We start from the raw sequence: 12,891 nt of genomic DNA on the forward strand, positions 1-12,891 counted from the left end.
TCAATAATTGTCTTTTGTTTGTTGCAACTTTATAGAGGTATTTGTTATAATTTCGCGTTTACATTACATTTCTCTGGTAGGCTACGGGGGGTTCAAGTGCCGGTTTAAGTTTTAGTGATTTTCTCATTAAATCTAAACGTTTTTGTCTTTTTTTAAAGCATAGATGCGCCGATGAAATTGTTCATATTATCAATTATAATTATAATTTTTGTCTAAAATTGAAAATATTATCTCATTATCGTTTCGTTTTGACTAGATAATCGGTTTATAGTTAATTATTATTATTGTAAGCATAACTTAGTGACCAGAAATCAAGTCTTTGTAAAATGTTTCTAACAAATTAAAAAAACATAATGCGAAACGAATGTGTAATGTTTATCATTTATAATTTAATATTAATTATATCTTTGGAGGGGGCATTTGCTTTATGATCATGCCATGCATATTATAAGGGTTTTCTCCACCTTTTAAATAATCTCGTTACAAAAGATTCCCTTTCTCTCGTTTTTTTTTGTGGATTTTTTTTTTTTTTTTTAGTTTGTTTTTAGCACACCTAAAACCAATTTTAGCTGTGTGACTAGTTTCATATAATTGTCTTTTCTGGGAAAAAATTTACACATATTTATATATATATATAGATGAAGATTAAGTTAAATTTTGTTGTCTTTTTTGAGAATTTGCTAAAGCAATACAATCGTTATTGTAATTGCAGTTTTTGTCTTTTCAGTTAATTTTATGTTTTCGCCAACTATTTCTAGTCGTCTTTGCTCGGTTTGTGGCATCTCCTAAGGGCTTTCCATGTCCGAACTCGAGGGGAAGTGCCTACTAAGATGGGTTTGTACAAGTCCTAGTCTCTCCCCCCTAAACACCTTCGTTCTGGAACACCAGGGTGTAGGTGCTGCTGGAGCTGCTGCTGCTGTTATTGTTATTGCTGCTGCTGACGGGGACAACACCGGCACTGCCGCCCATCGACACCATGGAGTTACCACCACCCGATATCGACTTGGGCTTCTCCTCCTCGGCATCCTTCTCGCGATCCCGACACTTGGTGTTCAGGTGACGCTTCAGATTGCTGTGGACATTGGTGGCATAGCCGCACATCTTGCTGCAGAAGTAGCGCGGCGGCAGGCCGCACTCGTTCTTCAGGTGACACTTGAGGCTGTTCTTCCACTTGTAGGTGCGGTTGCAGTTGCGGCACACCCACGGCTTCTCAATGTCCGCGTTGTAGATCATGTCGGCGGAGTGCTCCAGCGACTCCTTGCGTGTGCGCTTGTTCTGGACGAGAATGCGGTAGCGATTGTCGTCCGAGTGGGACCAGTGCAGGGAGTCCATGTTCAGGCCGCTCAGCTTGCTGCTCAGCAGCGTTGAGTTAGCCGAGCCGCTGCCGCTGCCGCCACTGGTCCCGGCCATTGAGCCTCCCATCTGCTTGGGTGCCGAAATCGTGGTGATGGTTGCTGGAATGGCGGGTAGTTTGATCTGCAGCGACTGGCTGGTGGGCTGGAGATTCAAGTGCTGCAGGTGTTGCTGCTGCTCGAGCAGCTGCTGCTGCTGCTGCGGACTCAGCACGATCTTCTTAACGGAAGCTCCGCCGCCGCCGCCCGCGACCATTGAGCCCGCCGCCTTTTGCTTGTCGTTCGATTGCTTGGCATGCTTCTGAGTGGCGGCCGCTGTGGTCAGCAGATCGTCGTCGTCATCGTCGTTGTCCATTAGGTAGCTGTCCTCGAACTCTTCGTTCTCGATCTTCACCGCATCGTAGATCCATGACAGCGGACTGGCCAGCTTCGGGTCGTAGTCGAAGGTGTTCTCATCGTCGATGGCCTCATTATTGCACACGGCCTCGCTGTCGTCCCCATTGAGCGACATGTTGTCCGGATTCTCGATCTTCACAATCACCTCGGTCATGGTGTCGTCAATGCTGTCCAACTCAACGCCGGCAGCCGCCAGAGCAGCGGCCGAGGCGGCGGCATCCACATTGCAGTTGCTCGACAAGCTCTTGTTCCCATTGTTCGCCGGCGTGATGCAGGCAATGGTTGTGCGTCCGATGCTGCCGATGCGGGTCACCGTCTGGGTCAGGGTCGACGGATGGGTCTGGGTCAGGCTGCTCTTGTTGCTTCCGTTGCCGGTCTTGCTACTGGAGCCATTGTTGTTGTTGATGTGGCTGCTGGCTATGGCCGCGGCCGCCTGCTTGGCAGCAATGGTGGCCGCCGCCACCGCTGCTGCAGCTGGATTCGGAGTCGCTGTCGCAGTCGTGGTAGTTGTAGTCTTGTTTGGAGCCGCCGATGTCTTGTTAGTGGTTTTAGCATCGCTTATGAGTGACTTTTTGGACTGAGTTAGTTTTTCTGATGGTTAGTTTTCGTGTTTTTGTTTGTTAGTCATGAAAAAGAGATTCGGAATGTAAAGTTAGTTTGATTTTGGAATTGTTATTAATTGTGGTTAAAAATCGATACAAAATAAATTAAAAAAAAAGGTAAAAAACAATGCATGATGTCTCGAGTGCGGCAAAAAAACAATATGTAAAGAAGACTGTAAAAAGAAAGCAAAATTAATGGAAATTCAAATATAAAAATATATAAAAATAATTATATATAATAATCATAATAAGAAATTAATGAAATCATAAAATATAGATAAAAAGGCAGCCAAATAAATACCTGCTGTGGGCTCGTCACCGGCGCCACCCTTCTCGATGATGGACTGATCGGCCAGCATTAGCCAGTTGCGCACTCGAATCCTGGACTCGCCGCCCTCCAACTGGGCATTATCATCTGTAAATGTCGAATATTAAGTTGGGCTTTGATTAGTCAAGGTAACAAGATAGTATAATATATTTTGTTCGATGTGTACCTAGGCTATGATGAAGACCTAACCATTGTTGTTTTTATTCAATTTGATTTGTTCATTAAGAAAAAAAAATATAAATATGGCCAAATAAATGTTTTAGAAATAATAATAAATGTAAAAGGAAATAAAAATCAATACTTACAAGCAGTGTAAACAAAAGGCTACTAAAATCTGTGTGTGTAAAAAAGAGACGTAGTATCAACATAAAACATTTATGAAATAGATATGACTATCTTACTATTATAGTAGTAAACAACTCTTGTTTCTTTTGCGTTTTATTACATGGAATTTGTATATTTTTCACATTGAATTTGTGGGTTTTTTTTATCAATTTACAAAAAGAGTTTTACAAAAATTAAATATATATATTATATATATAGATAGAATAAGGGTAAGCTAATTCTGTTTGTTTAATGAGTATTTGTTGTCTTATTAAGTGTGTGTTTTTTATTTATTTAAAATTATTCTCTATTTATATATTTTTTGTGTGCTTGTTTTCGCTTTTCCTATTGTTCAACAATATTATTATTATAAAAATTTTAAAGAAAATTTGGAATTTTCCGATTTTGCCATAATGTTTCGATTTTAAAAATTGTTTCGTTTCGTTTAGTTTATTCTTCATTGTATAAAGAGTTGCTAATCTTAGCCCAACACCGCAAGTATATATCCAATGTTTCTGGTTTCTTTTAAAAATTTTAGTTTCTTAAAGAAAATTATTTAATATGTAAGCATTCGAGATTTTCACTTCCTCCTCCTCCTCCTCGCTCTGGCCTTAAGTTTCTCAATGGAATATGATCAGAGCCCTTAACTAATAATTATATATATATCTTTTTTGTTGCACAGTTTTACTGGCCGCACATTTTTTTTGTCTGGGTTTCAGTTTTCCTTTGTCTGTTCTCTTGTGAATGTTTTGTAGTTGGTTGTTGCTTGTCTTTTGTTTAGTTGGATAATTAAAGCTTAATAAAATCATCTATGGAATGTATTTCGTTGTAGTGGAAAGCAGGGAAAAAATAAAATAAATTACACTTGACTACCTAACAAATGTGCAGCGTAATGTAATAATAATTATCATTTATGATAAGCACACACATTTATCCATACCGTATTTATAAGTTATCAAAAAAATAATAAAAATAAATAAAAGTGCGCGCGCATGTGACGTATTTTTTGTGGCTGTGTTTCTGTTACTCTGTTTTTGTTACTGTTGCATTTGGGTAGCTCAGCTACTGGATTTTTGTTGCTGTTTTGTTATGGGAATTCGGGTTTCGCCCTCACTAAGTACCTGAGTTTAAATATCTACGAAACCATTTCAATCCGCTGGCTGACTTTTGACTTAAATTCCTGTTCTTAACCTAATTTTATATGGCTTTAAACAGTTACGAATATATATTGTAGATTGTTTTCATATGCTTAAACGTCTTTTGCAAATTGCTTATGTTTTTTTGTTGCTTTTATTTCATCAATTTATCAAGGCACTTGCTCCGTTGACTACCTAACGCTTTGCTGCCTCTGCTCCTATGCTAAAATCTATATAAAAAGTGTGTGTTTTTAAGCTTAGTAGCCTAAGACATTGATATAATAGCAAAAATGTTTCCACTTGAGGTAAAATGTTGTTGTTTGAAGAGACTGGCTTTATATGGGAACCTAAATTGAATCTGTTTGGCACTATTTACTGAATATCTATTTGAGGCTCTTCTTCTCTTTCCGTTTTCCACAAGTAAATCACCGAGCTAAAGGATTTCCCTTTACTATTCCCTCTGGTTTCTGGCCTGGCGACCGTGATGCATGTACTTGGTTAAGAGAACCTATCTCTGTTGTCTGCGTGTGTATAAGAAGAACCTAAGTTGAACCTGTTTGGCACTCTGTATGAATATCTGAATATCTATGGGGTTCTTGTTCAAGTACATCACCGATGTATTCCACTTGACTTGAAGAACCCTTCTCTCTGGTTTGCTTTAACAAGTAATATCTTAATATGGACTGAGTTTTCCTTTTCGTTTTGTGCTTTGTGCTTGCTGTTGCTTCTTAAATATCCACTGAGTTTTGCTACTGCTACTGTTATTCCTGGCTATGTATTAGTACATATGTATATAATAAAATATTTCTCAAACTAAGCCTATACACCGTTTTCATTGTTCAAGTTTTGTCTTTTATCCTTACATTGTTTGTTTTTTTTTCTTGCGTTTTTTGTTTTTGTGGAATGTTGCGCAATATCTAAAATTGTGTTTTTTTTTTGCGTAAAATCATTTTACTGATCACTTTGCTGTTAGTTTTGTTTTTCTTGAAATTATACAAGTGATTGATTTTAGAACCGGTCTCGTGTAGATCGTATAAACAATTAATAACAATTATAACAAAAAAGAATATTTTATGTGGAAATGGCGTACATATTTTGTTTTGTGCTTTGCAACAAATTGTTTTGCGATCCTTTCGAACGCGTTTTTCTTTTCTCGAAACATCCCAGGCATCCTCATCTTACAACACTATTTCATTATTGTTTTTTCCTCTCCTCTACTCATTTGCTTTTTGTTTGTTTTAAGCTTAATTTGGCACTCTGATTCCGTTTTCCCGAGAGCTTGGTGTGTGATTATTTCTTCTTTTTTTTCTTTATGTAATTTCCTTTCGTTCTTATTAATCCCTGATTCTGTTTTGTAGTTTATCATCGTTTGATAACTCTTTATACATGGCTTCCCCAGGAGATGTACATATGCATGTACTTTCTCTACGAGAAGTGCGGATGCAACTCGGTCGGCACGCCGCTGGCCAGGGCAGCCGCAGCCGCGGCTGCTGCCACAGAAACTGCCGCCGCTGTGTCGCCATCCAGGGTTCCGGAGCCGGCAAAATTCTTCACATCCTCCAGCTTGAACTTTTCCTTGTGCATGCGTTCCATGTGCCGGCCAATGTGCATCTTTTGCTTGGCGCGATAGACGCAGAAGGGGCACTGGAACTGCGGCTCCTTGCCGCACTCCCACTTCTGGTGGTTGCGCAGCGATGATTTCAGCTTGTAGACTCTCCCACAGACGGGACACGGGTGTCCAGCACCGTTGTCCGCCAAGCCCAGCGTACTGTTGTTGCCGCCGCCGCCGCTGCTGTTCGATGGCGACTGGCCCGATCCAGTGGGTATTCCGCCTCCGGCCGCCGTCGCCGTGCTACCGCTAATCAGGTTGTTCATGGCGCTGATGCTGTTCAGGATGTTGATGTGGCATAGTCCAGCTGGGCCGCCAACATCCGCAAAGGTCACGGCACCGCTCAAAGTGGCGGGATAATCGCTGCTGTTCCCATTACCGGAGCTGGCCTGATCCTCGCCAAAGCTCAGCTCGGTGCCGGCGGCAGCAGCGGCCTGTTTCTCGGCCACAGCCTTGAGCATCAAAGCGGTGGCCTCCTCCTCGCTCAGATGCTTCAACTTGCCACCACTGCTGGTCTTGATGGGCTTGCCATTGCTGTTATTACTGAAGCTGCTGCTGCTGCTGCTGTGAATTCTGGCTGGCGTGGAGGCCGCTCTGGGCTCACTCTTCACTATTGCGCCGCCGCCGCCGGCATCCGTGGTGGGTGTCTTCCTGCCACCAGATGATATCGTTTGATCCTTGGCGTTGGCGTTTTGCTTGTCCACTGACAGATCGGTGGGAAAGATCAGCGGCTGGACGCCTTCGCGCAGGGTGACCAAGGGCATGGCCAGGCGGGCGTTCCACTCGTTCCAGGTGAGTCCGGCAATGCGGGTAATACTCAGATCTGGTTGGAGGGTTGGGTTCGGGGTGTTTTATGTTTATGTGTTTATGTTTTTTTATTATTATTATTATAATTATTATTTTTTGGAGGTCGAAGATGGTGTGGCGCAGCGCACAACATATGAAAATAAAAAAGGAGAAAAGAAAAACAAAAGAGAAAAGAACGAAAAATAAATAGAATTACTTTTGACTGGACGACACAGGAGATAAAACTGCAAAAAACAAACTCAATTATGTATAAAAAAAATATATAACAAAACTTAACACTTGGGAAAAAGGATTATTTAGCTGTTAGTTCAAAGGCTTGGGTGTAATAACACACACAAATGAGAGAGTGAAGAGTGGAGATTGTGGACTGTGGGATCTCTGGGAATGATGATATGCGTATCTGCTGGATGAGGTGATGGCACACGCAAAGCAAAGATTTATAGAGAATTAGTCAAAGCATTTAGAGGTGATAATATATATATAAGAAAGCGTTATGTGGCGTGAATAGGAATTAGAATTAGAATACAAATTAAAATAAACACATATATACAGAATAAGGCGATAAAAGAAAACTCTCTCTTTCACTTTGCTCAAAGTAAGGCCAATTAGTGCAGGGTGTAAACATATTTATTTTTTTGTTTTGTAAGAAGTAAATTAAAAAAAAAAAAAAAACAACTAAAAAGAAGAATAACTAAATTAATAATTGAACTGTAGTAGCTGGTGGAAGTGCTGCTTGGGGTTGGTGGTTGGTGGTGGGTTTCTTTGTTGTCTCGATTATCTTTTTTTTTTTTTACTTGAACATCTTTATAAAAACACGGCTGGGATTATTTGGATACAGGTTCGGGTTCATGGTTCAATTCGGGTCTGGTTGTTACGTTTTTTTTAGTGGCATACACAGAAACGAACGGGCTCTTAGATGTATAATAATAGGAGTATATATAGGCATAGGCAATTGCTTCCTTTTCACAATTGTTTTTGGGCTTTTGTCTGTTACTTAAGTTTAGCTCAAGATGCGTCGGGCTCCTCAAGGTCCCAGTTCCAGGTTCGATCCTTCGGGGCCATCTAAAAGAAAAGAGAAATATATTAGGTTTGCTCGGTAAAGATCGGCTCCTTAAAGGCTATTTTGGCTACGCTGGCTCTTCGCTGTGCGGGGCTATTTTCGGTCACCTGGAAAGAGAAATATATTAGTATGAATTCTTCAAGCCTAGTCTAGGGTTCCAACTGACCACAAAGCTTGAAATTGCATTGGTTTTTTTTGGGGTTTTTATATAATTTTATTTTATTTTGACCTTTCTGTTTTTGTTACAACTAGTTTTCAAAATATATCATTTCTATAGATAAGTATATATAGTAAATGTTTAATTTCCATCAAGTAATTGATTTACACACACAAAAAACTGTAAAAGACGTATATATATATATATGTATATATTGATTTTGTTCTATGTATTTATCTGTGAAAATATTGTTTCAAAGTTATTCTTCTTTTTACTCAAATATTTATTAGGTTTATAAACAATTTTTCTAAGTTCGTTCTTTAAACTTTTCTCAGGTTTTTGCAATTTACATCAATATTATTACCCATTATTTTAGCATAGTTTTCGTTTATTAATATTTAGGGGTATTTTCAAAACAAGATTCTAATTATGTGTTAATGTTGTAAGCCTCAAATTTTAGGTTTACACTTTATCTTCACTTCCTCCATTTTAAGCTTAGAGTGTTTTCTTTTTGATAATATTTATAAAATTAATGTTATGTGCAGTTTTCTCCAAAAACGTTGAATTTGCAGTTGAAATTTATATTTTTCAGAGTTTTCATGTTAAGATTTAGCTAGTTTCAACTTGATTTCAAGATTTCTATTCTTAATATGTATATTTTTGTGTTATTTTTTTTTTGTTTTTTTTTTTTAAGTTTTTCTTATTTTTTCTTTGAGAGCACGCACACATACATACAGAATCAAGATTTCTAATTACAATTAATGTTTCTCTAAACTATTTTCCATATAGAGTTTGCTTTCTATATATTTCTTTGTGTTATTTCCATGAAAATACTTGCACATCGATTTAAAGTTTTCGTCTTCCATTTGTTGTCGACCATTTTTTAGTTTATATCAACTTTTTTGGGGCTTCCGTATGTTTTTAGTTTGTAATTTTGAAAATTACCAAAAGAACCAATTATATTAAATGTAAAGACGTACAAAGGTTAAAGCTTAAAGTATAATATATAGAATTCAATGCGGTTTTTTGAAAATGATATCTTTTGAATATTAGAAACAAGAGGTGGAAATTGTTCGACTTATAAACTTAATAAAAATAATCAACAAATAAGAACGTTTTAAGCTTAATTAGTTACAATTGTGATTGTATGATAAAAATGATAAAAATATTATTAAAAATAATGAAAAACTGGTCTACAACTCAAGGGGTAAGATTTTCGCGTTTACTCACAACTCCTCATCCACTCCTCCACCCACTACCCGCGCTCGCTTAGATCTTGCGTCCACGCTTGCTCTCCAGCTGCGGCTTCTCCGGATGATGCTTGCGCACGTGGACTCCGAGATTGCCACGCTGCTTGGCCTTGTAGGTGCAGTACGGACAGGGATGACACGGCTCCTTGCCCCCGCACTCGACGTTCTCGTGGCGACGCAGTGTGGACTTCCAGCGATACTTCTTGCCGCAGTGGCGGCACACGTACCGTGACTCGGGATCATCGCAGGGACCCAGCGACGAGTCGCTCAGCGACAGTTCGTAGGTCATGCCGGAGGGATCGTTGCCAGCATCGGACTCCTCCTTCATCGGTCGCGTGGTGAGGATGGTGTAGCTCTTGCTCGAGTCGTGCACGCCCATCTCCTCGGGTATGATCGTCTCCATGCCATCGTCGTCCTGCAGCTCGAGGCGTTGATGATGGTGATGCTGCTGCTGCTGCTGATCACCGGTCTGAACCACCGTCTGGATGTGGTGCGTCTGCAGCTGTGTGGTATGAATGTGATGCTTCTGCTGCTGCGACTCATCGTGCTGATGCACCTCGTGCACCGTTTGCAGCTCCTGCGGATCGTGCTCAATGGTGGTTATGTGCGTCTCCCCGCCCGAGGTCTGCATGTGCTCCGTAATCTCCGAGGGGGCAAATCCAATGCCAATCTTGGTGCCATCCGGCAGCTCGATGTCATCGATCTCGGCGTACTTCACCAAGTCACTGATGATCGCCGCCGATGCATTGGGATTGTTCAGATCGATCTCGCTAATCTCATATTTGGTGCCATCGGCCAGCTCGTGGTGATGGTGCTGGATGGGCTCATGGGTCTCCACAATCTGCAGATTCTGGACTGTGGGCCCGCCGATGATCTTGCCGCGCGTATACCGAATTCTCGAGCCGGAAATGGGCTTGGCATCGGTCAGCTGCACATTCCGCAGCCCGACCAGGTTGATCGTCTGGCCGGGATGCGTTGTGATTATGCTTTGTACTTGGGTGTGCTGCGGCGGCTGGGTCGTCTGTAGGTGGTGATGGTGCTGCTGTGACGTCTGCGGCACCTCCTCAATGTGGATCGTCTGGTGCTGCTGCTGCTGCTGCTCCTGATGGTGCGTCTCCTGTGGCACATGCTGGATAATGTGATGCGGATGTATGATTGTCGCCTGGCTTGTGTGCGCATGATGGTGTGTGGCAATCGATGTGGTTGCCGGTATTATCTTCTTAATGTTGATAAGCTCTGAAAAAATTCAAGGTTTACAAGTAGGATTCATGTATTAGTAAAGAAATATGTAAAGAAAAATCATCTTAAATTAATTAAATAACCCAATGAATGCGTATAGCTGCATAGCTTCAACAATAATAAATATATCTTTATCTTTAAAATGTCTTTGGCACTATCTTTTATAAGGCAGCTACGTTTATTTGGTACTCTTTTTAAAACTCCCATTATATAGCTATTTATTTCAGGTTCTATCCAAACAAATAACCCTTAAATTTAAGTTTACTAAATATTTAAATAATATTATGAAACTTTAATTATTTATGGAAATTGATTCTGTTGAAAATTTGTATTACAATTTATATTTCTTCAATCGCTAAATAAATAATAAAAAGAAAATACAGAAAGTGAGATCCAAAGGGCTCTGAAAATAAAACTTATTTTGAGCTGCTATCTTTAGTTTCTTTTAAAACATTTAAATCAGGGACCGTAAATAATAATTATCAATGTTTTCTTTAAACAAAAAGTCATCCACTTGGAAAAGCCGCAAAAAAAACGATCGGCTATAATTTGGATGCTCTTTCAAGATGATCAATGATTGCTGAAATCTAGATTTTTATTTTATATATTAAACCAATTTGAATTATTTTTTTTAAGTTTTAATTAATAATTATTATTATTTTAAGGGAAAAAATAACGCTCAAAAAATAATGATTATTTTCTGAGAGATATTTTTTTCGCTCACAATTTCGGTCAATGTGTTTTTTTGGGATCGTCTGCTTTCGATACGTAGGATTATGTAAATAAATATGTGAAGAAACCTCTTAGAAAGAAGATATTACACATTGAGAGAAGTTCTAAGCAAAAAAAATATCGCTCAAAAAATTAATTTATATTATTTTGAGCGAAAAAATATCGCTCAAAAAAATAATGATTATTTTCTGAGAGATATTTTTTTTCGCTCACAATTTCGGTCAATGTGTGTTTTTGGGTTCGTCTGTTTTCGATATTTTCAAACAAACCTCTTAGAAAGAAGACATTACACATTGAGCGAAATTCTGAGCGAAAAAAAATATTGCTCAAAAAAAGAATTATTATTATTATTAAATAGATTTAAATAGCTAAACTCAAAGTCTAAATTCGCTAATTCATTAATAGTCCCAGACCTTTACACAGCTCAAACCCAGTTTTGCCCATTCACTTGTATGACTATGGTCAAGATGTTGAAACTTACCGCATTCCGAAGAGGGCAACTTAATGGGAATGCTGCTGCACAAAGGCGTCAATGCTGGCGGCTTGTCCGAGTGCGAGGCGGCGGCGGCGTTCAAAAGCTCAGTGATCGTGGGCGTGGGCTGGCCAGCCGGTCCGGTGACAGTGACAGCCGCCTGCTGATGCTGCTGCTGCTGCTGCTGGGGATGCGAATGATGGTCCTCGCTGTCGGCTTCTATCTTGGCAGCGGCGGTGATATTGCCCAGCTTCTTGACATGTAGCACAAATCCATCCTTGTTCTGGGTGATGACTATGTCATTGCTCTCCAGCAGGCAATCGTCCAGTTCGAATTCCTCGGGCGTTCCCTCCGTCTGCTCACCCTTGTCCTGCTTGGAGGAGGCTGCGAGGCGAATGATGGGATGGGAGAGATGTTGGTTAGTGTTAGAGTTCCAAGTGTACAAGTTTACCGCTTAAGCTCAGCTCAATAAACGTGTGTGTTGATTGAATCCTGTCCCTAAGAGTATACTTCTTCATCTTTATTATTCTTTTGACACAAGACAAGCAAACAATTCTTCAGCCTTCCATTTTTAGTTCTTAAATCAAGCTTATTCTATGGGGTTTGTATATATTTATGTATATATAGATAAGTGTTGGTGGGTTGTGTGTTTTTTTTTTTTTTTTAGATGAGAACCAAGGACAAGACAAAACAAAATACCACAGCCAAAAAATTAGGGATAATAAACCGTGCGTGCCCCTAATATATATAAAGCTTAACTAACTTAACGGCTAGGATTAGAAAAATTCAATAATGACACGTTTCAATTTTGGTTTACAAAAAGGCATTTTTATTGACATTACGCCGGCACTTTCTTCTTTTCTCTTCTCTACTCTCTTTTTTCTAGGCGCCTCACACTTACCTGCTGGAGATCAACAAATTAAAGAGAAAAAAACTGTGTAAATGTAATCAAGGAACGACACTCTTCGAGTCAAACAAGCCGCGAGGTGCTAGCGAGGATCCCGAGGAATGCTCTGGATGCTGCGTCTTGAGGTGCATGTTCAGGCTGTGCTTGTAGCGTGCCACATAGGAACAATGGCGACACTTCTCGGTGGGCAGGTGGCCGCACTCGTAGCGCAAGTGCCGGGAGAGGTTCTTTTTGTAGGTGTAGGCCTTGTCGCAGCGCGGACAAATGTGAGAGCTGCTGCTCGGCCTGGAGACATTGTTCAGGGAAGTGACCGATTTCACGGCTAGGGTCCAGGCGTTCTCTAAAAGAATTAAGAAAAAGAAATGGAATAGGTTAGGTAATGTCATTTAAGAGAGGATAATTGAACGAAATAAAAACATTTGGGGAGTATGAAAATATGTATGATGTTTATGTATGAATACTTGTCATTTGAAACCAACTACCAGTTCAGTTTGCAGAGCGATAGATATAGTTAATTGCA

At 39.9% G+C, this 12,891-nt stretch overlaps 1 protein-coding gene across 16 annotated transcripts in view; it reads right to left on the bottom strand.

Moving 5' to 3' along the window:
- lola (longitudinals lacking) overlaps positions 1-12,891 on the bottom strand; it is a 65,804-nt gene that overhangs the window by 17,980 nt on the left and 34,933 nt on the right. For 3 of the 16 annotated variants that reach the window (XM_017166499.3, XM_017166496.3, XM_017166500.3), the window contains exons 6-7: positions 11,474-11,848; positions 8,389-10,257 (exon numbers count right to left, since the gene is read on the bottom strand). The exons of 7 other annotated variants lie outside the window; for them this stretch is intronic. In XM_017166499.3, coding sequence (XP_017021988.1) covers positions 9,041-10,257; positions 11,474-11,848 — 1,592 coding nt within the window. In that variant the 3' untranslated portion in view covers positions 8,389-9,040. Of the gene's footprint in view, positions 1-369; positions 2,524-2,651; positions 2,766-2,844; positions 2,931-2,983; positions 6,571-8,388; positions 10,258-11,473; positions 11,849-12,325; positions 12,712-12,891 lie in introns of those variants that run through there. 6 more of the 16 variants (XM_041775702.2, XM_017166498.3, XM_017166516.3 and 3 more) reach the window with 6 other exon arrangements.

The sequence above is a fragment of the Drosophila kikkawai genome, chromosome 2L, assembly GCF_030179895.1.
Source record: "Drosophila kikkawai strain 14028-0561.14 chromosome 2L, DkikHiC1v2, whole genome shotgun sequence".
Lineage (NCBI taxonomy): Eukaryota > Metazoa > Arthropoda > Insecta > Diptera > Drosophilidae > Drosophila > Drosophila kikkawai.